At 36.7% G+C, this 26,914-nt stretch overlaps 1 protein-coding gene and 1 long non-coding RNA gene across 2 annotated transcripts; one reads left to right on the forward strand and one right to left on the reverse strand.

Moving 5' to 3' along the window:
* Nucleotides 1-833: 833 nt before the first annotated feature.
* On the reverse strand, nt 834-1,285 carry LOC114718789 (uncharacterized). Its single transcript, XR_003737851.1, has 3 exons — nt 1,226-1,285; nt 1,051-1,121; nt 834-912 (listed from the first exon to the last, which is right to left on the reverse strand). It is a non-coding gene; the product is annotated as an uncharacterized LOC114718789 (long non-coding RNA).
* Nucleotides 1,286-6,922: 5,637 nt separating this feature from the next.
* On the forward strand, nt 6,923-15,139 carry LOC114718781 (26S proteasome regulatory subunit RPN13). The gene is made up of 16 exons (XM_028904217.1): nt 6,923-7,046; nt 7,164-7,266; nt 7,427-7,519; nt 7,663-7,722; nt 8,680-8,718; nt 8,810-8,884; nt 8,982-9,048; nt 10,936-10,940; nt 11,774-11,795; nt 12,009-12,048; nt 13,290-13,417; nt 13,510-13,533; nt 14,038-14,132; nt 14,209-14,286; nt 14,439-14,493; nt 14,795-15,139. Exons 2-16 carry the CDS (start codon nt 7,198-7,200, stop codon nt 14,932-14,934), a joined length of 990 nt encoding a protein of 329 aa, XP_028760050.1. The 5' UTR covers nt 6,923-7,046; nt 7,164-7,197; the 3' UTR covers nt 14,935-15,139.
* The last annotated feature ends 11,775 nt before the right edge of the window (nt 15,140-26,914 follow it).

Raw genomic sequence — 26,914 nt, forward strand, 5'->3', positions numbered from 1 at the left:
GTTTCATCTTCATTCTCCATATTCATTTTAATTTCTTGTCCCTTAAATGGTAAGCCCATCAATTGATTTACATCTTTAGGCCTTATTTCATGCGTCTTCCCTCGAATTGATATTTTCTTACTTACAAGGTCAAACACATGGATCAATTTACCATAAAAATCTCTATAAATTTGTGAGTAGCATATTTCAACCAATTTATCAAAACCAATCCTTTTCAGCCTTTTCATCTTATCTGGCCTTTTCTTTAAGTGCTTGCAAACTTTCATAAATTGTCCCGGAGCACACTGTGTGTGGAAGGGAACAATATAGTTCTTCCCTTTCAGTGGGACTCTCATTTCTTTAGCCTTTTCACTATATTGTTCTATCTCCTGTTTTGTTATCTTCCCCCAAGCCTTTTTGACTGAGTTAGTACCCTCTTCAAAAGACTTGAACTTCTTTTTGTTTTTCTCATAAAATTCTTCAGTAAATAGTATATATCTAGAGAAGTTCCTAGGGCTTTATCCATCTTTGCTCTTACTCTTTTTAGCGATTTTGTTAAATTGTAAAAAGGAAAAAAAAATACTGTCATCACATTATAACTTTCCAACTACTTGTCACTTTAAAATTGCCACTGTTCTATAGAAGGTTGTCCCAAGTCAGCAGAGAGATCAAGTGCTTCATATACAAGTTCATCGTCAACTTCAATAATTAGAGTCAATATGCAAGAGTGAAAAAAATGAGTGGTTCCTAAGTAGTTAAACTCTTTAGTTAGGAAAATCAATAATAATATCCTTGAGGCTTTGTTTATAATATATATAACCTAATGAAGCACAGAGCATAATAAGAGAGAGCTTTACTTATGAGTCTACTATAAAGTTAGCAAGCGCACCATCAGAAGGTATTGGTCCGACCAGAAAATTGGCTGAAACATTACTTTAAGGTTCAAAGCATCAACCATTACCACAACAACAAGAACATTCAATTTTGCTTTGATAGTAAAATCTACAAAAGATATAAATAAAAAAGAGCAAAGTGAAAAACAAAAAAACAAAGAAAACTAAGGCTACTTACAAATTTTTGAGATTATATAGTTTCCCAAGTAATGGAGTATATTCCCACTGAGGGAGTTACTTGATATATCCCTAGAAAATACAGGAATATGATGAATGAATGCGATTTGTCCATCCTGATAACAATATAACTTGGATGAAATGAACCAGAAACTACACTAAAATACTGCAATCACAAACTTCTGAGCTGTGATAGGTTTCCTAGTTCATTTGGAATCTCTCCACTTAGGTAATTACCCTGTAAGAATCTGTATAAGAAAGATTCAAATTATTCTCGAGAGGAATTAGTTAGAACCAATACAAAAACCTAATATTTCCTATTAGCAACTTGATTTCTAAGAAGTCAAGTTCTATAGAAGGCCAACAGAAAAAATACTATGGCAAATGTTAGTGTGAAATCAATATATCAACATATCGATATAAAATCTCTATCAAGCTGCACTAATCAAAAGTCATGAATAACACGGCTCATCCCTCATATTTTGTGTATTGTATAGGAAAACATGTTTATCTATATCATTAAGGACTACGTGCTTAGTTATGATGTTAAATCACTTTATCATAATTTCTTCACCTACTAAGATAATTATATATAATTTCCCAAGTAAGAGAATCAATGTGGAAAAGGAAAAAAATAAGATACATACATTCTCTGCAAGTCGATGCAATTTCCCAATTTAGATGGAATTGTCCCATAGAAATTATTGTTGTGAAGGGCACTCTAGCATACACAGATGATGATTAAATCAGATCCAACAAGCAAGCAATAAAGCAACATAATCAAATGTCTCAGAAAAATTATACATAATCAAAAGTACATACAGAACAGTCAAATGCTCTAGACTCTTAAGGTCAGGTGGTATAGATCCACTAAACTTATGGCGAGCTAAACTCCTAGAATATCACCAATGAAAGTAAAGTTAGATATAAGATTAAGAAAAATTTGTCTGTCACAATGCACCTCAAATCTTAGAATCATTTACTAATATAACATGAACTTAGTAAGAAAAGTTATCATGGAAACTCATAGAGTGATAACTGTTTTGGATTTTGGATTGCATTTCACTCCACTCCATTTGCATGGGTCAGGATCCTCAGGGCTCTATTGTAACAAGATACCATCTGAGCTAACAACTATTGCTTTGAAACTGAGAAGCACCTCACCTAAATATGCCAGTAATAGATAATATCAATCTGATATACCAAGAGAGAGAGGCTCGCTGGCGGGGGGTGCGAAGCTTGTCGATGAAGGAACCCACGAGGCTCGCTGGCAGTGGGGTGTGAAGGTCATCAATGATGGGGTACGAAGCTCACCAACGGTGTGAGTAAAGCTCACCGCTGATGGATGTGAAGCCGCTTGTGCTGTAATGGAAAGTTGGAAACGCGAAGGTGGTCTAGAGGGTTTAAGGCGAGCAAATTATTCACACTCAAATTAATGTGGGGTAAGTAGGTAATATCACAATTGAAATTAATTATCCAGAGGTCCTTGAGGACTTAGGAAGTATTTGGAGATTTTCAGGAATTTTTTCTAAATTAATTGTTTTCTATGAGACCTGTGTGTAATTTTCCCGGAGTTTAGGATTGTAAACTTCTGTGGGCAATCATAAAAGGTGTGCATTCCATATTTACGCTTTTTAAATTTTTCGAGCAATGGATTATAATGAGTCATGTTTACCAATTTTCAAATGTTTTCCCATGTTGGTGTTAGGTGGCAGAAGGTTGTGGCAAAAAGTTGGTTCCTTCATTGTCTTTCTTTTTCTGTGAATTATTAGTACTCTTTTGGTCTTTAATATAAGACCTAATTAACTAATTTGAATAGATTAAGAATATTAATTAAATTATTTAATATAATTTTTTAAAAATACCATAAGCATCTTCCTTAATTTCTTTCACCCGTCTCCTACTTTAACTTGGAAAATAATTGATAGACATGTGAAATAGTTCTTATATATAGAACTAATATTAACTCCATAATTAATTTCTATATTAATGATAGGAGGAGTAAAAAACTATTATGCTGGAAAAATTGTGAGGTGGATGCCATGTTAGCCTTCGTCCCGCTTCACACATGGACACCTAGCATTGTTGTATGTTATTATGTACTACTTCCGGTTTTTAATATAAGAGTTAGTTTGATATTTAATTTAATTCTAAATATAAGACCTCAATTTATTTTGTTTCTTATATTTGTCTATTTTTTCCAATGTAGTTGTTGTAGTAACTGTACATATTAAATGTTTCATCAAATAATAGTTTTAGCTAATACACATGATTAGTAAGGGTATTTTAGGAAGAGAAACACTTATTTATTAAAAATAACTAACTTAACTAATTTTTTTAATCTATTTAAATTAATTAACTATTTCTTATATTAAAAAGGGAAAAAGACAGAAAAATGCTATCTTAACTTCATAATGACCAGAACACCCGCTAAATTTGCAAAATGCCATTTTGGTCACATGAGACCAAATTGGCATTATTATATCAAATGAAAAGACCAAATTGCCCTTCCTTTTAAATATTGTTTTTAAAGTATCACAGCCCCACTGGCCGGCTAGTCACCGAAGCTTCGGCAACGGCAGTCACCGGAGCTCCGGTGACCAATCGACAATTGGTCACCGGAGCTCTGTCGGTCATAAATTTTTTTTTTTTGAAAATTTTTACAACTTCAGTATAACGGTTAACAACTTTTGTGACGCTATTAACAATTCAGTATAACAATTAACAACAGGTTTTCTGAAAAATTTAACAAGTTCTGGCGGCTGGAAATAAATTTTTTGAAAATTTTTACAATTTCAGTATAACAGTTAACAACTTTTGTAACGCTATTAACAACTTCAGTATAGTGGTTAACAACAGGTTTTTTGGGAAATTCAATAATTGGATGCCAGAGCTCCGGCGGTCAGAAACAATTTTCTTGAAAATTTTTGCAACTTCAATATAACAGTTAACAACTTTTGTAACGCTATTAACAACTTTAATATAGCAGTTAACAACAGGTTTTTTTGAGAAATTCAACAAGTTTTGGTGTCCGGAAATAATTTTTTTGAAAATTTTTACAACTTCAGTATAACAGTTAACAACTTTTGTAATACTATTAACAACTTCAGTATAGCGGTTAATAACAGGTTTTTGGGAAAATTCAATAATTGGATGCTAGAGCTCCGGCAGTCAGAAATAATTTTCTTGAAAATTTTACAACTTCACTATAACGGTTAACAACTTTTGTAACGCTATTAACAACTTTAGTATAGCAGTTAATAACAAGTTTTTTGAGAAATTCAACAAGCTCCGGTGTTCGGAAATAATTTTTTTGAAAATTTTTACAATTTCAGTATAACAGTTAACAACTTTTGTAACGCTATTAACAATTTCAGTATAGCGGTTAACAACAGGTTTTTTGGAATATTCAAAAAATAACATTTTTACAACTTCAGTAATACCGTTAACGAACTCAAAAACTTGTTGTTAACTGTTATATCAAAGTTGTTAATAGATATACAAAAGTTGTTAAGCATTATACTGAAATTGTAAAACTTTTCAAAAAAGTAGTTGTTAAAGTTATAAAAATGCCATTTTTTCAAATTTTTAAGAAAATATGTTGTTAAATGCTATACTAAAGTTGTTGATAGAGTTATAGAACTTGTTAACGATATTATTGAAGTTGTAAAAATGTTACTTTTTGAATTTTTTAAAAAACTTATTGTTGACTGCTATACTGAAATTGTTAATAACATTATAAAAATTGTTAACCGTTATACTGAAATTATAAAAATTTTTTTAAAAAATTGTTTCCAGTCGCCGGAGCTCTGGCGACCAATTGTTGAATTTTCTCAAAAACCTGTTGTTAACTGCTATACTGAAGTTGTTAATAGCATTACAAAAGTTGTTAATCATTATACTGAAGTTGTAAAAATTTTCAAAAAAATTGTTTCCGACCGTCGAAGCTACGGCGACCAATTGTTGAATTTATCCAAAAACCTGTTGTTAATCGCTATACTAAAGTTGTTAATATCATTACAAAAGTTGTTAACTGTTATACTGAAGTTGTAAAAATTTTTAAAAAAATGCTGGAACTCCGCCGACCAATTGCTGAATTTCTCGAAAAACCTGTTGTTAGTTGCTATACTGAAGTTGTTAATAACGTTACAAAAGTTGTTAACCGTTATACTGAAGTTGTAAAAATTTTCAAAAAAATTATTTCTGGACACCGGAGCTTGTTGAATTTCTCAGAAAACTTGTTGTTAACTGTTATACTAAAGTTGTTAATAGTGTTACAAAAGTTGTTAACCATTATACTGAAGTTGTAACAATTTTCAAGAAAATTGTTTCCGACCGCTGGAGCTCCGTGTCCAATTATTGAATTTTTCCAAAAACCTGTTATTAACCGCTATACTGAAATTGTTAATAGTGTTACAAAAGTTGTTAACTGTTATACTGAAGTTGTAAAAATTTCCAAAAAATTTATTTCCGGCCGCTGAAACCTGTTGTTAACTGTTATACTGAAATTGTTAATAACGTCACAAAAGTTGTTAACCGTTATACTGAAGTTGTAAAAATTTTCAAAAAAAAAATTTCCGACCGATGAAGCTCCGGCGACCGGCCGACCAGTGGGGCTGTGATACTTTAAAAACAATATTTAAAAGGAAGGGCAATAGGTCTTTTCATTTGATATAATAATGCCAATTTGGTCTCATGTGATCAAAATGACATTTTGCAAATTTAGCGGATATTTTGGTCATTATGAAGTTAAGATAGCATTTTTCTGTCTTTTACCCTATTAAAAATCAGAGATAATAATATATATAAATTATATCATATTATGCAGTTGAAGGAAAATAAATAAGGGCAGGTCTGAGTCTAACATAGGGCTGCACATGGGCAGGGCTGGGCAGGGCAAGCCCCTTGCCCGATGCCCAGCCCGAAAGATGAGCGGGCTGCGTTTTGCAGCCCGTTGCCCGACCCTGTCCAGTAGAAGCCCTAACCATTTTGGGCAGGGCAAGGGCGGGCTGGGTAGGACGGGCTTTTCTGCCCAGTGTAATGACACAATGCCCTATGTCATATGTAAAAAAAAAAAAATCAATTATCATGTTTTAAGACAAATGAGAGGAAAAAAATTATCACGAATGAGTCTATCACTCATATATATAAATAAGGCCTATGTAGTCTTATTCTTTAGCTTTTGATTTCTTATGGGAGGTAAAAAAAATATATTTAATAATTAGAATATTTAATAATTAAGCTAAATCAGTATTTCAATTTCTTAGTTTATCCATATAGTTGGTGGATTCTTATAATCATGTGAAAGCACAAAATTTGAAAGGTGGTTTTATTTTTTTTTTTGTTTTAAAAAATTGGATGTAAGAGAAAAAAGAACATTTGACTTGGAGTAATTTAGCATATTGAATCTTATATTTTGATATTTAGCTCTTTTATATAATTATAATTTTTATGTTCCTTTCATTTTTTCTAATTTCACCTATTTTTTTAGCTAAAATAAAAGAGATAATTGCTTGAAATAATATTATCTTATATATATAATTATATATTTTTTCGGGCAGGGCCAAATGGGCAGGGCAGCATACCTTGCTTGCGGCCCTGCCCTGCCCGTGAATCAGCCCGGCCCGAAGATGCCCATTTTTGCTTGGGCAGCTTTTTACTGGGTTGGGCTGGGCATTTTTCTTGCGGGCTCGGGCGGGCTTATTGGGCATGCGGGCCTCATGCACACCCCTAGTCTAACAGGCTATAAAAATCAAAAGCCGCAGCCGTGCTATTCTCTCCCTTGTCAGCCGTGTTGGCTTCATCGAAGAGCTGTCAAAACGGCCTCGTTTGACGGCAGCGGACAGCAGCGGGTACAAAAAATAGAGGAGAGAAACTGAACCCTCCTCTTTCGTCCTGTCGCTGGCTCGCTCTATTATATTTTATTTTGCTGTCCCCTAGATATGCTAGATGCATTACTTGCTCAGGGGTTAGCAGAACACGGCTTCTATTGATTAGGTTTTAAATTAGTAATATGGGTTGCATTTTGTCTTTCTATCTATCTAGGGTTTTTCCTGGTGTATGAAATTTATTTGAATCACTGCTGAATCTTTTCTTTGTAATTGCTCTTTATAGGCTTTTTCTCTTTGTATAATACGGAGCTATACCCATGAGTTCGTCTTTACCCGATGGTCCTCAAGATGGGCAGGTGCTGCTTCCACATCTTTTGACCCTTTTGGTTAACATCTAAATAGTTAAATGCTACGAATGCTCGAACATCCCCAACTTAATTATTTGTCCGTTAGAGCGGGCTGTTACTTTTCCCCCCCTGTTTGCGTGAAGATTAACATTTTTTCTGAGAATTCCATGATTTATCGCTCTCCTCTCCTCACTGGCAGGAAATAATGTTGGAGTTCCGTGCTGGTAAAATGTTTCTTGAGGGGAAAAAGGTTTGCCCTGACACACGGAAAGGGCTTATTCGCATTGCTAAGGTGGGAGGCGATTTTCTTTGAAATAATGTCCTCCCTTTAAATTTAATCTTTTTGAACACTAATTTTCATTATCTTGACATGTTTCAAATAATGAAGTCCACTACTTTGATATATTTAGATAAGTTGACTTTCGTTTGTTTCAGGGTGAGGAGGGATTAGTCCACTTTCAGTGGCTTGATCGGATTCAAAATTTTGTTGAAGATGTATCCTAGCTTTTGTGTGCTTGGGCAGCATTTAAGTGTTCCATGATAATGCTTCTTGTTTGTGGTGCCGGCAATTTCAGTCCGTTTCTTCAATTCCCTCTCTCGGTGTTTAGTTTTAATTTTTCTTGTGAGAATTGTGTTTCGTCTGTCATACACAAAATGAGATTATTTTGATTTAATGTGGTGGAAACATTACTTACTCAAAGAAAAGTAGTGCGCTAAGGAGTGTTCCTATAGCAAATGTCAAGGATTATCGTTTCATGCCCAATGTTTAAGCTATTAAAAGAAGATATCAGAATTGTATTATTATGTCTGTAATGTAGTCACAGATGACAGAACTTTTAGTGTGACGTGTGGATGGAAATATAGGCATGCCATAGGAGGGGAAATATTAACTCAAAAAGAGCTTTCCAATCCCTCTGTGTTGGTAAAATTGTAGCTTGTGAGATTTTCAACCAAATGTAGAAGCATTGATTGAGTGCACATTTCAGAATGAGTTGTCCATTTTTGTTAATCTTTAACTTTGTAGATTTTCAACGTGATAACCTGAAGTTTCTATAAACCAAGATGTAGAAATGTATTGAATGAATGTTTCGTTATATTTTGGCTCAGTTACTGCTTTTGTCCCTTAGCTGTTTTTATTCAAATTGGTCCTTCAACTTCCAATTCTCCGCATTCACCCCTTTACTTTATTTAATGTTTCAGATTACTTCTTTAATATCCTTTTTCCAAAGTGGTTCCTGAACTTCCTTTTGAGCTCCAAAATGGTCCTTGATTCATTGACGTAATGCGAAATGACAAAAGTGGCACATGTTGTGATGAGTTTAGGGATGAAATTAAACCAAAATATGAAAAGGGACTAGATGGAAACAAATAAATCAGTCAAAGGACTAAAATGAACATTTTGGTTGCTTTCTGCTGAGCGTGCTTGAATTTTCTTGACCAAAGCTGTCACAGGATCAGATAATATTCCCCAATGAGGCTGTTTTTGAGAAGGTATCACTTGTTCGTGTCAATTAGTTTGATATTTTTAATTCCTTAGCTCTCTTGATGATGATTTTGGCTATTCTTTTTCTTGGTTGCTTAGGTTAATCAAGCATCTGGGAGGGTTTACATATTAAGGTTCAACAGCGACGACAGGAAGTTTTTCTTCTGGATGCAGGTTTATCATATTGCAAATTCACCTTCCTCTATTTTTTTGTGCTATGGCTGTTTTTTTTTTTTTTTTAAATTCTGATTGATTTCTTCATTGTTTCTAGGAGCCAAATGCTGACGGTGACTCACAGCTTTGCAACTCGGTGAATGATCACTTAAACAGGCCATTAGGTACGTAACTGCGTCGTTGCTACTTTCAGTTAGAAAATGTTGAGCTTCATTCTAATTATTGTATATCACCACTCATAAGACGTACTTGCAATTCTGATATAATAGTGAATATGCATCTTGGTCTAATGATTTATGAAATCACGGAACCATAATGCTCCATTTGATGTTCTGGGGGAATATTATATGGAAGACCAAAATACCGATAAGACTAGGGAAAAAAGTGAGAAAACCAGCAACACGAAGCATGGCCTGACGAACCCCTTTAATGATTTTGAGTCTGCAGACTTTAGTGGCATTTTCAGGTTCCTGTACCCCTTCAGGCACTTCCATATATACCTCCTCCTCAGGGTCTTTATTTAGGAAGGCGATATTCACAGCTAGTTGATGTAGGGGCCAGTCCAAGTTAGCTTCCATATAAAGTAGGATTTTAATGGAGTTGAATTTGGCCACTGGGGCAAAAGTTTTTTGGTAGTCGATCCTGTAGGTCTGAGTGTAGCTTTTTGCGACAAGTCTTGCCTTGTATTTATTCAAGCTGCCATCGGGGTTGAAATTTGGGGTGGACACCCCTGGCATCCTACCGCCTTCTTCCCTAGAGGTAGTGGGTGACATCCCACGTCTGATTCTCCTTAAGAGCCCCCGTAGTTCCTCTTCCATAGCTTTCCTCCAATTTGGGTTGGTCATAGCTTGCTGGAAAGTCTCCATTATCTTAACCTATGCACTGTTAGCATCAAAGTTTCTCATTCTAGTAGATAAGTTCCCATAAGAGACAAACCTTTGAATGGGGTTTGAGTGCAGGATCTGACTCCCTTCCTTAGAGCACTGGGCCATCCCATTTCTTCAAGATTTGTCCCTGTGTTCGACTCATGGTCTTGCCTGTAGTGGGAGTATCTCTTTCTAATTCTTCTTCCATGCCATTATCACTATTAAGGTGGTTTATTTCTTGAGTTTCTTGTGTGCGTTCTTCATCATCTTGGTTCGTGATTCTGGGTGAGCTTTGAGGTGAGGTTTTGAGTCTGTTTGATAGTTCAGGTAATGTTTCAGGTCTATCTAGGGTTTCTGGTACCATCTTGGGTCTGTGTGGTGCTGTTTCAGGTCTGTGTGGTGGTGATTCAGGCCTGTTTGGTGGTTCTGGCACTTTCTCAGGTCTGTGTGTTGTTGTTTCAGGCATGTGTGGTGGTGATTTAGGTCTCTGTGGTGGTGATTCAGGTCTGTGTGGTGTTGGAGAAACAGCAGGTTCTTGAATTAGCAATTCTTTAGCTCCATAGTTCTCCCTCTGAATGGGTAATTTAGGGTAATATGCATCCTCCTCATAGAAAACTGCATTTTTAGTGATGTGAACTGTTTTGGTAGTTGGGGAGTAGCAGTTATACCTTTTTTGTGTTGGGTAACTTCTCAGATCTTGAATCAAGTTTTCCTTCATTCTTGTACACAAAAACCACACAACCAAAGACTTTGGGCGGTAACTGGTTTATTAGGGGAGAATTAGGGTAGATTTCAAGTAATTTTTGGACAGGAGATTTAAAGTCTACGATCTTAGAGGGCACCCTATTTGAGGTAAGCTGAGGTTAACACTGCATCTCAGGTTACTTCCAACAAGTGCCTATTTTTCGTTTTGGCCACCCCATTTTGTTGGGGAATAAAAACGCAAGAAGTTTGGTGATGGATTCCTTGTTGTTCGAGAAAGTCTTTAAAACTTTTGCATAGATATTCTTTTGCATTATCACTTCTCAGAACTTTGATAGAGGTCTGAAATTGATTTTTAATAAATACAAGAAATCTATTGAAAGTCTCAAAAACTTCATATTTCTCTTTGAGCAAGAAAACACATGGCATTAGAAAGGGTTTTTGTTTTGGCCAGACCCCAGACATCACAATTAAGAGAAGTAGAGCTTGTAGGGTTGTTTTGAATCAGTGGCTCTTGTTTGCTTGGCAAATTGACACATATCACAATTAAGAGAAGTAGAGTTTTCTTTATTAAATAGATGTGGAAGCAAAGGCTTCATATAGTTAAAGCTAGGATGGCCTAACCCATGTTGCCACAATAGAATGTCTCTACCTTGCGTGTTGTGGCTGGCCATTGCTGGCCTTGTTTCCTTATTATGCATGCTGCAATAGTAGTCTGTCCCACTCTTTAGCCTTGCCAATCGTCCTCCTTGAGGCTAGATCCTAAAAAGCACAGCCAATATCATCAAATATGACGTGGCAGACATGATTTTTAGTTATGTTCTCCTCGTTGTGGGCTTCCTCTTCACTCTAGGAAACAAGAAACGCTATGTTTGAACCTTAACTAATCCATCCCCTCCACCATGTGCAGAATAATTTATTTCAAGTGGCGTTAGTGTCTCCATTGGTCCTTGGACAATAGAGGGATGGACAGATATAATGGCAGAATCTATGAGGAGCTGATTAGAAAATAAAGCATAGTGGCCTAATTCAAAATTGAATGAAAGTATAAGGACTGGAATGTTAATTTTTCCAATATTAAAAAAGGCCCCGATTTAATTTTGGCAAATCCAGAAACCCAATATGTTGAAGAGCAATCAGCAATTGCACAAAAGAGGAGGAGATGGTGGTGGAGGAGATGCTGCTGCTCTGTTGTGAGTGTTGCCCATCATCTCTATTGTTGTGGAGTTCAAAAGATGGGGATGATGGGGTGGCTTGACAGGGGAAGCTTGTATTTAGATGACGGCGGATGGTTAGTGAGACCTACACGAGGGAGTGAAAGGGAGAAAGAGGAGGAGATGGTGGTGGGGCAAGAGGGATGATGGAGAGATGGAGAGGTTGAAATGACCTGCGGGGAGAAATTGACTTCAAGCACGCCAGTGAGAAAAATACCAACTTCTAGTTTTCTTTCCACTTCTAGGTCAATGAATCTTGTGGGATGAAAGGATGAGAATCCCTAGTTTTCAAGAAGTTTTATATTTTTATTGCACATAATGATTTACAGCACTTTCTTGAAGCCATGCCCTTGCGGGTTTCAATGCAAGCACCAATTAATGAGCCCCATATATTTTGCTACTCTCTAGTCTCGGGCTGCTTATTGTCTCTTTTTATGATATTGTTCTTTAGGGTACATTCTACAAGTGAGTGGACTGTATCATCCATTCCTTGATTGTTTGAACTTTTTGTTATTTTGGCTGATATGATTTCTGCATATATTTCATACAACTTACTATTGTTCAATTTACTCCAAAATTATTTGTAGACATGCTGTAATCGTGCACCATTTTAGTTACTTACAGTTCTTATTACTATCGTGGTCACTTATATTCATCACCCATCATGATTTAATGCTTGCTTAATGTGTCATGCAAGCTGAAATGCTTTTACAATACTATGGGATGGGGGGGTATTACACTCATTACTGTTCTGATGAATAATGGAAAAGAATATATGGGGTTCTGCAATCAATGAGATGCGTAACTATGTGCAAGTCTGGATCAAGGCTTGAATTAGGAATTCTGGAATGCTAGTACTATTTCGAGCATTATTCTAAGTGTTCAGTAATAGCTTCCTTTATAAATCCTTGGTTGCAGGCTTTTCATTCAGCTCAGTACTTGGATAAAATATCAGTATTTTTTCCCCCCCTTTCCATCAACGGGTTGCATTGCTTTCCCTCGTGTCTCCCTCACCCTCATTATAAATCCTTGCCTATCTGGTAGATACCTCCATTTTGTTAGTTGGCTCTTGTCCAATGGGCAGATGGTTTCCAATTTTGCCACCAGAGGTGTCAATTTATGTCTGACTCCTCTGAATTTGGTTTACTTTTGGCTGGGCTAGGTTGATTCCAGACAGTATCATTTGGGCAGAGGTTTTCCTTTTTGGGGCTTAATCTGTCATGTCAATTGAAGATTAGGGCCTAGAATCATGCAGATCTAATTTGAAATTCTGGATAAAATTTATGCCCCTCTTAATCATTCCTCATAAAGGGAAAGACATAGGAGGCTAAGAATCTGGATGTCAACTTCTACACTATTGACTACTGAACTAGATGGGCATGGCCACATTATTTACTTGTGCACGTTATTAAGTTTTTAACTTGGTCTTATCTATTATTCTTGCCAGAGAATGATTTCTTAAATTCTCATATTTTTCATGCTTCTTTGTCTTTTGACCTTTGGTATAGAAAACATGTAGCAGCAGTACAGTCTGCCGTTTGGGGATTGATTTTGGTTACTATTCACAAATGTATTTCCAGCCTTATCTAGTATTTTCATATACTGATTCAATGAAACTTCATTTTTGTATAATAGAGCTGCGAATTTGGTTGGCCCAAATTTGGGGGCCGAAGCGACTAGCAATTTGACATCTTCTGGCCCAGTAAAATTGGAAGATCTCCAGAGGATATTGAATAACATTGGGCCTTCAGGTATTTTATATTGTGAAGTGATGTTTACATGCTAATGGTCATCAGTTTCTCTGGAGCCTGAACCTTTTTGTTTTTGATTATATATTTTGCAGATGGCATTGGTGATCCAGATGGAGGTATTGTATGATTTGCTATTTCATATGGTCCTTGTCACCTGTTAGACTATAAACATTCAGTCTCTAATATATCAGATGCTTTCACATTCAAAGTAGAAGGTCTCACTGAATTGCTTTTAGTCGAGAGCATGCATAAAAACTAAACAATACAGAATTTTGATATGCTAATTTTTGAGAAGTTGGGTCACCAAAGGAGTGGCACAAAGAAAAAGGCCATTTTCTTTTTTGCATCTGCTTCCATATTTGAAGCCTGTGGTGGGAAATCTTGCTGCTATCATGCATTTCTTATTCAGAAATCGACTGTTTTCTTTGCAAGTTCAAGTTTTTAACGAAACTTCTTGAAGCCTTGTAACCCCAAAAAAAAAAAAAAAAAAATCTTCAAACCTCTATTATGAAATGAGACTGGCAAGTCAGATAATTTTTATTTCAAGTACTGGTGGTTTTTCTTAAATATTGTGTTTCATGTTGTATAGCTACATCCATTGTTTTCTTGCATTCTGTTAGGTCTGGGACTTGAGGATATATTGAAGCCTGAGTTAGTAATGCCATTAATTGAGACATTGCCGATTGAGCAGTGCTTAGCACCCTACTTACCAGAGGTATTTATCTACTTTTGGCTGAGGTTTTCAAGTCCTTCATTTAGTTAATAGTATATTTATGTCATTCTTAATTTAGGGTCAGTGGTCTCCAGAAGCTATATTGGAGTTGTTGCAGAGCCCACCTTTTCGTCAGCAAGTAGATTCATTCACTTATGTGAGGATGGTTTATTTTTGGTTCAATTCCTTTTTTTTTTTTTTTTAAAGCTATGTTATTTCTGGTCATCTGTTTTTATGGCATGTTTAAAATCTTTTTGTTGCAAACTTTATTTCTCAAGGGTATTATCATGCATTTTTCTTTTTCTATAGGTACTTCGGACGGGTCAGATAGATTTGTCTCAGTTTGGAATTGATCCAAGTAAATGTAAGTGATCAGCATGTTGAATTTTAAAATTCTTGTTTGGTCTTTGCTTATTCTGTACACTGTTAATGATGTGCCGAATAGAAACGGGATAGCAAAATCGTTATTGAACAAAACCCTTTAATCTTCTTAGTGCGTTTGTTTGAGTGAAACAGGCTCTGTGATTCTGATGTACGGAACATGACTATCTTTTATAGAGTCAGCATTTTACTTGTTTTTGTGAGAAAACAATAAAAATATATCAGAAAACAATATCATCTGGTTATTATTTTAATATTATTGACTTGTTTGTCTGTCATTGCAGACAAGTTTACAGTTTTATCTTTTCTGGAGGCTCTTGAGGATTCTGTTTCTAGGACATTAGGCCCTGAGGAGGCAAGGCCAGATGATCGAAATTCCAGATCTCAATCGTGTAATCGTAATGACCCTATGGATGAGTCTTAGGAGTGAGGTTCTTTAATCATCTGTCTCTCTCCTTTTTTCTTTTTTTCTTTTTTCCTTTTTTATCAACCATAGAATTGTATTCTTGACGAACAAATTTCTGCTTATAAGAGAAGGAAAAGAGAAGAATGAGAGGATGATTTAATGTACTTTGGGCTTTTTCTGGTCATAGTGAACAATAAATTTCAAGCTATTTCCTTCGCCATTATATTTTTTCATGATTTATGGCTTGTGCAATGACCATTCTTTTTGAAGATATGACTTTTAGAAGCACAGAAGTACGATAACGGGTTGACTATTATTGTGTATAATGGATGCTGTTGAAGAAAAAAAGTTCTTTGTCCTTGCATGGAGCTTTTGAAATGGTGCTGCCCAGTTTTCGTGGTTTTAGGGGTTGGGTTTTGGCTTTGGACAACGAAGTGCTTGGTGCCTGTGAAACAATGTTCTTGTGGTTTAGATGTATCAGTGTTCTGCACTGTTTCCTTCGCTGCTGTTTTTTTTTTTTTTTGATTAATACTGAACAACACCTTACAAGAGGTTAAAGACCACAACAAACCAGAGTTTAAGCTCCTAGATCATCCCTCCAGGTGACGGTGGAGGGGGATGATTGAAAAAACAAATACCTCCTAATAAGCTATGGGATAAACTCGCTAGCCGATCAGCCATATTGTTCTCCGTCCTAGACACATGATTAACAGAAATCTGTCACCTATTACAAAGTAAATATCTAGCTTCACTAATAATATCAGCAAAAGGGTGCCGAGGGTCATAATCCCGTATCATCAGATTTAGTGCTTCCACACAGTCAGACAAGAGTTCGAGTTTTCTGTAGCCCTTTTCCCAGCAAATCTTGAGTCCTTGTATAATTCCAATTAGTTCTGCAATGGCTGGCGGTACTGCCGTTAACTTGCAGCTAAAGCCCAGTATCCACGAGTCATCTGACTTTCTTAGTAGTCCACCGCAACCGCTACTCCCATTATTAAGGACCGCGCCATCCACTTCAAGCTTGATAAAGTCTCTATATGTAGTTTCAGCTCCATAATAATGTCTCTGTTGCTCCTTGTTGAAGTTGCTTCTGGCCAGCAAATCTTGGTCCCAACATGCCCTGAACAAAATTGACATGGCATCCTGCCTTGTAGAGGCCGCTGACGAAGTGCCGAATACCTTGTTGCATCTTGATGTCCATATGTCCCAACAGATATAACCGAAAAGTATACTCCATGAAAGCTTCCTGGTGAAACTTCTCCCTGCCTCAACGCTTAAATTCCATCGAATCCAATCTGCTCCTTGTAAAGAAGTAAACTTCCTCCATAAAGATGGTTTAATTATTGCTAACCACCTTTCCTTTGCATTAACACAGTCTCTCATCAGATGCATTCCATCTTCTTCAACCAAGCAATTAAACGGATAGCTTGCATTCTCCAACAGGCCTCTTTGGTGTCTTAGCTTTGTCGTATGAGCCCTGCCATGTGACCACAGCCATATGAAGGACTTTATCTTTTCGGCACCTTCCAACTCCAGATGAGTCTCCACACATTATTCTCCCTATGCTGTGTACCTGCACAAAGAAAACGATATGCAGAACTAACAGAAAAATAACATCAGTTGAAGGTTTCCAAACAAATTGTCCTCTCCTCTCTCTCTCGAGGTGGGTGTGTACACATAATTTGATCCACAATATGATTCGGGAACCAGCCCCTCAGTTTGAATCTGTCCCATTCCCCCTGTGAGTCCATATAGTCCTTGACTTTCTCTTCTTTGTTTATCCAGCCTTCGTAAACGGGATGAGATCGATTAGAGGTTTATTAACTTTGACCAGTTGTCAAACCAGAAAGAAAGAAGTTGATGCCCATTACCAATTTTAGCTCCCAAGCCTTTCTTAAAATTCTTCCAGACTCCACAAATGCCCTACCAAGTGAGGGAACGATTCGATCTTTTGGTCACTTCTGGCATTGCTTCATTTCCACACTTATACTTTGTTCTAAGTACGCGGGCCCATAAGGCTTCTTTGTTGTTTACTAGATTCCAGCAAAGTTTCATCAGGTAGGCTTTGTTTTGCTTTCCAAGGTCCTTTATTCCCAAACCTCCCTGTTTTTTATCCTTAATGATGGTTTCCTAGGAGAGCAAGTGTGTCTTTCGTCCCTGATCATTTTCTCCCCATAAGAAGCTTCTACTTTTCTTTTCAAGGTCTCTTAGAAGGTACTTGGGCAGAGGGATGGTTTGCATATACTATGCAGGGATAGCAGATAAGACTGCTTTCACAAGGGTAGCTCGGCTGGGTAAGTTGAGGCAGTTCCTTTTCCATCCCGCTAGTCTCCTTTGCATCTTGATTTGAACTTTTTAGTATTCTTGGAATTAAATAAAAAATAAAACCAAATTATGCAGTAAAGTAAAGCACAACTCGAGTCGTGTCTCTGAGGAGCCTTTTATTAATTCCTAAGTTAACTAAGTGACAAAGAATTAAAAGAAGGGATTTGGAAGATGATTTTTCAATTAAATAAAACTAATTATGAAAATAAGAAATAAATCTAAACTACTTTTTTGTATTTTAATAAAAAGAAAGAATGAAAAATGCAAATTTGAATTTTAGAAAATCAGTAATGAGAAGGCTTCTTGAAAATGAAATATAGCTATCCTTGCTTAATAAAGATATGGGAGTAAAATAATACACCAAGTTAGCTCGGCTGGGTAAGTTGAGGCAGTTCCTTTTCCATCCCGCTAGTCTCCTTTGCATCTTGATTTGAACCTTTTTAGTCATCTTGAATAAATAAAAAATAAAACCAAATTATGCAGTAAAGCACAACTCGAGTCGTGTCTCTTGAGGAGCCTTTTATTAATTCCTAAGTTAACTAAGTGACAAAGAATTAAAAGAAGGGATTTGGAAGATGATTTTTCAATTAATAAAACTAATTATGAAAATAAGAAATAAATCTAAACTACTTTTTTTGTATTTTTAATAAAGAAAGAATGAAAAATGCAAATTTGAATTTTAGAAAATCAGTAGTAATGAGAAGGCTTCTTGAAAATGAAATATAGCTATCCTTGCTTAATAAAGATATGGGAGTAAAATAATACACCAAGTTAAGAGAAACAACCCCAAACACGGTTTGGGTCGAGTAAACTCAACACTTAACCACCCTAAACGCTAGATAGTAGTCAAGTTATTAAGCCACTTTTAAAAATCACTTGATGTGCAATTTAGACTGAGTTAACAAAACTTGTTTTCCTCTCAAAGAATGCTCACGGAAACACTCAATTGCAATACATCTCAATCATAAAATCTAACAATGCACCAGATAAAATAATTTTAATAAGTGCAAAAGAAATATATATATATATATATATGAATTCAAATTCCAAATAATGCAACTCAAATTAAATCGCAAAAATCCAATTAACAGAAATTATAACGCATAATCTCAGTCTCCAAATCAAATGAAAACATTCCTAACACAGGAAAAATCTAATGAAGTTCAGAAGAAAATCAATTGGAAAACTAAATACTCCCCTAGTTGAAGCTCCAAGCTCAAGCTACTCGTCCATCTTCAAGAAGCACAAGGAAATTAGCCTCTCATGGCTCTAGAAGAATCCATAATAACTTTGAATGAATGAGAATCCATGGAGGTTGTGGATGGAAGGATGAATGTGAGGATTGGCCGTATAAAAATAGGAATGCGGTGGCGTCACGGTGTATATGAGCACGGTGGTGTGTGGGATGTGAATATGGCCGAAAGGGAAAAAGACGAAAACTAGTGGAGAAAGAACTTGAGTTGTGTGGCGGCGTGGGTGTGTATGCGTGAGAGGATCTGAAGGCTTGTGTGACTACGAGTCGGTGGTGTGAGTGTAGGTGTTGTGTATGAGTGTGTGTACGGTGGTATATATAGGGAAGGAATTGGGGGGGGGGGGCGTCGTGATACTTGCGTGAAGGAGGGGATATAATATATATCCAAATCAAATATGAAGGATTGGCGTGTGGAAAATTTCCATGGCCTCTTTTTGAATCCATAAAAATATAGATAATATCATAATCTGATGCCATCCAAGTTGTGTCTCCAATTTCCTTTTTTTGTATTTTTTTATTTCCTTCCTTTTAGTTTTCCCATTATCTTTATTTTCTTATTTTTTTAAGACCTACAAAAGATAAATTGAGATACTATCACCAAATCCAAAATCAATTATTTAAAAAGAGATAAAAATATGATAAGATCTCCTATTAAATCTCTAATTTCATGCAATCAGTATTTGATTCAAAATACCCACAATCAATGCAATTTATCTCACTTTAATTGATAAATATCTCCAAAAAGATATCAATAATATGTTAAAATCAGGATTTATCATGTCTTTTCCAGGAGGGGAGCAAAAGTCAGCGCAGACGCGTTTATGCAGAAGGGGAATGCCCAAGTATTTGCCCAAATCTCCTGTTAAACCAACTCCAAGTCTTTACTTAGCTCGATAGCTCTTGAGAAGTGGACATTCCGTGAGAAGTGCACCTTGTCTTGGCAATTACTCATCTTCTGGCCAGAGGCATTACAAAATTGTTAATGTAGTCCAACATAGTCTCTGCTTGATTTACCGAGGCCTCTCCAAAGAGGATTAGATCATTTGTAAAGAACAAATGTGATATAGGAGAACCATCAGTGGTTAGCTTGATTGCTTCCATTCCTTCCTTTCCACGGTGTCCATATGACATGACTCAATCTTTCTATGCAAAGCGTGAATATGTAAGGGGAGATGGGGTCCCCTTGTCGGATTCCCCTGGTCATCTTGATTCTTCTGTTGCTTCCGCTTCCTCATTCCAAAGCACCCTAATTTTGGGTGTAGAGATGCAAGCCATGATGATATCACAACACTCTCTTCAATGCCAGCTTCTAAGATGGTATCCTCCCGAATGAAACTCCACTCCAAGCGGTCATAAGCTTTTTCAAGATCCACCTTGATCACCATCCACCCTTTTTGTCCGTTTTTTTTTCTGCTTCATGAATGTATGACTTCCTGTGCTATTATGATGTTGTCGCTGCTTTGTCGACCTGCTATAAAACTGCACTGATGATTGCCCACCATCTTTGCTATAATCCCCCGAAGACGCAGACTAAGACCTTGGTAATGTTTTGTAGCTGACGTTGTAAAGGGAGATTGGTCTAAAGTCTTGATTGTTTCAGGGTTTTCTTTTTTCGGGATAAGAACCAGATTTGTGGAATTTAGTTCCTTCATCTTGCTCGGCTCATTGAAGACCTCTCTCATAAGGCTGACAATTGGCTGCCTCAGTGCGCACTTATCTTTCATACAAGTTAATTCTGTAGGGTTGCCCAAAAAAAAAAATCTGTGGGCCCTTGCCTCCCTCTGGAATATGCGATAAGCCGTACCCCACTTTCAGAACAGAATAAATGTAGAAATATTCCCGCCAAAGTTCTCGTCACTTGAAACCAACCAGCCAACCATGATGCTCCATTTGCTACTAGGGGTGTTCAAAGAGCCCAGTGGCCCGCTATGCCCGCCCAAGCCCGCAAAAAAATGCCCAGCCCGTCCTAAAAAAAATGGCTCAAAAGATATATTGGGCATATTCGGGCTGGGCATATTGTCGGGCAGGGCTGGGCATCGGGCACGGTATGCTGCCCTGCCCATTTGGCCCTGCCCACAAAAATATATATAATTTTATTTATATATATTTTATTTGTCTCATATTTATCTCCTGAATCAAATACTCTGTTAAATTAACATTCAATATTCATTATACTTATTTATTTTTAAATAATTTTGAAAGTAAACGTGTTATCATTTACTGCAATTTGTATAACCATTCTCTTTTTTAATGCAAACATTATGACTATTAGCAATTTGTATAATTGATCCATGCTCTTATGAGTATCTAGGAGTTATGGGGAAAAAATATTTACATTTGGTTAAGAAATTTTAAAACTAGAAAAGCAATCAAGTTTAATAAAGTATACTAATAACATTTTTGTTTTTCATAGTTTACTCCTCTTAGCAACTATAAAATGTTGTTCATATATATCAATTGCTAATAACTAAATTAAGTCAAGTTACCATTTTAATATAAGTTACATTTTATTATCTAGAAGAACATAAATAACTAGTTAAATAATATAGTATATTGATTTTCTGGGCATGGAAGCCCGCCCTGCCTAGCCCGCATTTGCCCTGCCCAAACTTACTAGGGCTTTTCATGGGCAGGGCCGGGCAATGGGCTGCATTTTTCAGCCCGTTCATTTTTCGGGCTGGGCATCAGGCAATGGTCCTGCCCTGCCCAGCCCTGCCCATGTGCAGCCCTATTTGCTACAATGAAAGAGTTTTTATGAGATTGAAAGTGAAAATGAAAGTGGAAATGAGTTTTAAAGTGTATTTAGTATGTCTAGGGAAGCATGGTATTATTTTTAATTTATATATGTATTTATAACGTAAGCGTACTAAAATGCCTTTATCTTGGAGAAAAAAAGAAATGAAACAGCTTCCTCTTCTATGCATCGGCTTCTTCCATGTTCCGCCTGTGGAATTGATGCCATGATTAAATTCATCTAGAATTGTAGTTTCAAAATGATGAATCCAAATCACAAAATAAAGTCTAGCAATGGTTGCTGAAAAAAGAGGCATCGCAAGGAAGGAGAAAGCAAGTATAATAACTCGGAGGCTTGAAGTCTGCCTGATCTAAAACAGAAATCAAAGGACTTGAAAGTTGCCTTGAAGCGAGTTCGCCATTGCCGTTGCAGATGAACATCGTTGTCTCACTGATGCCGTTAAGGATGAACATTGTTACCTCGTGAGTGGCGTTGCGGATGAAGGTCATCGTTGGAGAACCTAAAAACTTGAAGGTTGTGCAGTTGAAAGCTTTGAGGGTGGGTTTTATGGAAGTATGGTAAGCTCTTAGGGGTGGGGCATGGAACTCAGTTCTATCATTTTTTATGGAAATGGGTTCCATGTATCAAACAAGCAAAAATCTTGATTCCATTTCCGATGCCAATTTTCCAGCATCAGTTTCAAGATACAAACAAGCAAAAAAGAAATCTGCTACCTCGACCAGAAATGGTAGACTTGATACGTCATATGCCTTACTTTCACTTAAAATTTTTAGAAAATGCTGCCAAAAGCGAGCACTCGTAATTTGTGATAAAAGATGAGAAAATGAGAAATTTGCGTTTCTAATTCCACAAGCTTGTTTTGACAAAAAAAATTCCACAAACTTGTAATTTTTTCTCGTGTATTCTAATATTGAACAATTATTCAAAATTCACAAATATATTAATTTCAAAACAAAAATATACAAATATAAATTGATTAAAAGGTTGCCATCCAAATTTAACCAAAAATAACAAATCTAGATTACTCACACAATATAATAGATGAGTGCCAAAATTGTTCATCTTAAAATGGAATATAAGTTAAAATTGATAGAGTTTTTGGAACTAAGTTCTCTCTCCACGTGAGAACTTTTCTCTCTCCCTGTGAGAGTTTGTTATGGCAATTGTCTTGTCGATTGTGTCTTGTGTGCTTTGCCACCCACTACAACAAATGAAGAAAGGGTGTTTTGTGGTGGAATATCTCAGAGAGGTGAGGTTATTTGTGATGGAGGAAGGTTCAAAGGAGGGAGAAACCGGCCAGAGAGGGGGATTGAAGGTGAATTTGGTGTGGAAGAAGAAGGAACAAAAGAAGCTCTATTGTGGATCTTTGGGTGGTAAGCTGATTATGGATAAGAATATGAATAAACAAACGGTGATTTAAATGATTTGAAAAGGTTGGAATCTAATAAGGAATGAATATTTAGAGATTTCTGATGTGGATCGCAATGCTTTTACCTTTGAGTTTCGATGTAAAGGGGAGCGCTATCATATATTGCGTGGTCGGCCTTAGTTAATACAAGGTATTTTATTGAATGTGCAGTTATGGCATGAGTCAATGGTCTTTAATGAAATTTACTTTAGTAAGTGTCTGTTCTGGATTCAATTTCATAATTTGCGGTTAGAAGCAATGGATGCTGAGAATGCATAGATCCTTGGATTAGTGAAGTAAAATTGATTAGAAAATCCAAAGAAGAAGGATCTACCGTTTAAAAGCTTTTTGTGTGCTAGAGTGATTGTAGATATTCAAAGGCCTCTCACATCTGGAATGTGGACGCCAAGACCAGATAATGATCCGGTTTGGATCAAAGCAAAATATGAATGTCTATAGAATTTTTGCTTTGTTTGCAGAAGGATTGGACATGTTATGAGATTGTGTTTGTCCAGAGAGGGAAGTGTGGAGGAATCAAAGAGGAGGTTTGGAGGATGGTTGAGTACTCCAGGGATCAGAACCTTGGAAGAAGGTTTAATTCACTATACTGATGAATGGGAAGAATATAAGGCATTAAAGAAGGGAAGGAACAAGGCTTTTGGGAGCGTGAAACTACTAGGAGATGATGGAAGAGGAAGAAGTAATAATAACAAACGTGACTCTGGTACAATCTTTGATGGTAATAAATTACCAAAAATTTCCTCATGTAATCCCAATAGAGGTAGGGAGGATGTGGATCAGGATAGAAGTAATAAGGGAAGGGAGATACAAGGCGGAGGGGGGGGGGATTAAGGTATGAAGTTGATGCTAGAAATAACGCTTTGCTTAAAGAATTATGTGAGAAGGTTGATGAACATGATAGGCTAAGAAAATTGATTTATCTAAGGCCATAGTGGTATATGGTTCTAATTCACCTTTATCTGAAGTGATAACTGGACTGAAGAATGTAAAATCAAAAAGGATATTTGAAGAAATAGATAAGAATCATATGGTAAAGACTAAAGAGAAGAAATGCAGAAGCTGAAAATTCTAAGAAATAAAGGACAAAAAAGTGCAGAGTTGTCCAGAAGCTAATAAGAAGAGGTGGTAAGGGTAATGGAAGCTTGAAGGTACAGGGAAGGGTAGTGTTAAAGGAGAAAAATGTTAATTCAAATGATTGGAGTTAGAACGTTGGAAGTGGGAATACAATGACTGCTAAAGGTCTTGGAGGCTGGCCTTAAACAACCACCAAGAGGCCATAAAGTTACTATCTTGGAACTATCAAGGCCTTGGGAGGCTAATCTGTTATGGTATGTAATAATACAATTATAATAATTAATAAAAATAAAAAAATAAATGCGGGTTAACCCATGTGTTAGTAAGCTAATCTGTTAATGGTTATGGGCCTAGAAGTATAGGGCAAAAAAGCCTACTTCTGGGTAGGAACCTGCCAATTTTAGTGGGTTGGGCTTGCACATCACCAACTCTAAATTTGCCAACTTATGACACAAGCTTTGCACACTATCCTTGATGCTTCTTAACAATTTTCTCAATAATTTCACTATAAAGCTAGGACTTATCCTTCCCTAAATCAACGCAAGTATTTTCCTAATTTGCTAGCAAATTTGAATCCAAAAATGTTTCCAATTAAACCTTGATAGAATGGTTTATGTTTGAGCTAAAACTAACAAAGGAGGATTTGGATTTATTAACCTCCTTCCCAGCCAGAAAACCATATTTATCTAAAATCATATTAACCACTCTCAGATCTTGTTCATTAGCTTTAACAAAAAGTAAGTATCGTCAATAAATAATAAATGTGCGGGAGGTAATAAGCCTCTCACTACCTGTAAGCCCTTTCAAATCCCTTGATTTTGGCTGTTACAGTCATCATAGGTTACGGAAATGGATCTAGTATGGCACATGATTGAAATCCGCTTTCGCTAGTACCTTATATACTGTGAACAAATCTTTAGTCTGATTAAGTTTTTGATCATCATCCACGTATAACCTCTCAAGATTGTTCAATAAATTTCCTCATTCTCGAACTCAAAATCAAATGTGTTTGGCTTAATCTCCATTACAGTCACTTTCTTTTTATCAATGTAGACTTGGCATTCTTGTTCATCAGTTTATCTATCAAGATCTTTCCTACTAGAGTCCTTTCTTTTGGATTCAAATCTCCATTCCTCCAATCCAAATCGATCTTCTTTCCTTTAGTTCTTTGTTAGAATCAATGTCCTTTTGCCCTGATAACTTCTGATTTCCTACTTATGATCACCCTCACAGACTCATCTTACTCTCACTAGGGAGAGAGACTCGTGATAAGGGACTTCACTCAAAATTGTCCTTTTAATTTTGGATTTAGAATCTCTAACAAATGATGTCTTCAAGCATTTAATTACAAATATAATCAATCATTATATTAATATACACCAATCGCATCTTCTCCATGTGTAAGAGCTCAATAAGCTCTTAATAATAGAAGCTTCATATGGCGAGGAAACTTGCAAGCTCGAGCATTGAGCCAATCCAATGTCTCATGAGGTTCGAACCCTTTAGGGTGTTGAAAAAGGCCTCAACGCTATCCACTAGTGAAATTGAGGTGGAGCTAAGTGGAGATTGAGCATGGAGCATGTACAAAGCTAATGAGAGATGCTGACGAGAAACAGGACAATAGCTGCCAAATATAACGAGCACAGGAAAACAAATCAGAACTAGAGGGAAAAAATTAAACAGAAACATAGAACAAAACAGCAAGGAACAAAGTTTGTCAAATAGGAGGAGGAGAGAGTTACGGGAAGCGAGGAAGCCCAAGTTAGGACTCCCCATTAGGAAGAAACGCAAACAACTAAGAAAAGGAGAAAATAAGAAAGCTAAGGAAGGAGACGACACCATTGAAGATGAAGAAGAAAAAAGTGGCAAAAACAGAAAAGAGGATTAAGGCAGTGGAAGCAATGGAAAGAAGAACAAGTCGGCATGGAGACGGGATTGCAATAGAGAAGCACTGAAGCGGTGGACGAAGAAAGGCTGGATGATGACGATGAGTGCAATGGGGAAGTAGTGAAAATAATAAAGGAGATGAAGAAAGATGTGGGTAAGGCGGTGAGAGATGGAAAAAGCCAAAGAACAAGGAACCAAAAGAGTTGGAGAATAGGGAAATTATGATAGAGATGTAGGTAAACGAACAGAACAGCTGAAGAAGTGTCACAGGGATGCTAAAAAAGCACCAAGATAGGGCCAAAAAAGCACCAACACTAGTGCCTTAGAAAGAGAGAGAAAGTGTCTGAAAAACTCCCCAAATGAAATATTATTTTAGTTGTTAGATATGATTCCCACTTGAGCCAACACTAAAATGAATAATATAAACATTTGAATCCGTGGACTAACTGATGGCTTTGCATACTAAATGGGATCTAAAGTATGGTTAATTGCATGATATAATTTTTTGTTTCCCATCATTACCCTTAGCCAAAACTCCTTTCTCCCCGATGTCACTAGTTGGGTTCATTGTTATCACTGCTCCTCCATAAACGTCTATCGGACAACCCCTCCTTGAACGTCCATTGCACAACTCCTCTAGTGAATGTCTATTTGCTATCTCCTAGATGCTCTTCTTAGGTCGTGGTCTGTTTAGTATGAGAGAAATGGAAAGAAAGGGAAGGGAGATAATATTTTAATGAGCTTGCTTTAAAAAATTAAAAAAGTGGGGTTAAAATTTCCCAATTAATTTTTCTTCTTCTTTTATCTTATCTTTTCATTTTATCAAAATTTTATAACCCCACGTCTTTATACAGTTCATGATCAGATCCCATTAACTAAAGTTTCCTTTTACAAGTCCACTGGTTCAACGGAGGGGGAGAGGGGTGAGCTTGGAAGCAGACCACGTTCCGGCGGTGGACCTCAAGAAGGCTCTTTCCCTCACCCTAATGGAATGGGCCTTCCAAAGAAGCCATTTCGTGTCTACCATGCAATAGACTTGGGCCTTTCTCTTTCTCTTTCCATTTCAGTCCAGCCAAAATGGGCCTGACGGGCTTGCATCGTATTATGACCTGAAACGTATAATTGGCCATGTATGTTAGAGGGACGAAGAAAAAGCTTTTCCAGGCCTGCTCAGGGTGTTTGTGAGTTGGGAACTGCGGGAGGGGCCGAATTTTTGTCTGTAGGCTTAAGCGCATCGCATCCGGTTCAGTAAATGTGAAGGAGGAAGGCATTAAGG

This window comes from Neltuma alba, unplaced genomic scaffold (genome assembly GCF_004799145.2).
Source record: "Neltuma alba isolate B1F8T4 unplaced genomic scaffold, ASM479914v2 tig00002165_pilon, whole genome shotgun sequence".
In the NCBI taxonomy this organism is placed as follows: domain Eukaryota; kingdom Viridiplantae; phylum Streptophyta; class Magnoliopsida; order Fabales; family Fabaceae; genus Neltuma; species Neltuma alba.

What these genes read in the sequence shown, in the direction of transcription:
- LOC114718781 (XM_028904217.1), top strand. Translation starts at nt 7,198, where the DNA reads ATGAGTTCGTCTTTACCCGATGGTCCTCAAGATGGGCAGGTGCTGCTT. An exon ending in AGTTTTTCTTCTGGATGCAG is followed by an intron (nt 8,885 to 8,981) that starts GTTTATCATATT and finishes CATTGTTTCTAG; the next exon opens with GAGCCAAATGCTGACGGTGA. An exon ending in TGGAATTGATCCAAGTAAAT is followed by an intron (nt 14,494 to 14,794) that starts GTAAGTGATCAG and finishes CTGTCATTGCAG; the next exon opens with ACAAGTTTACAGTTTTATCT.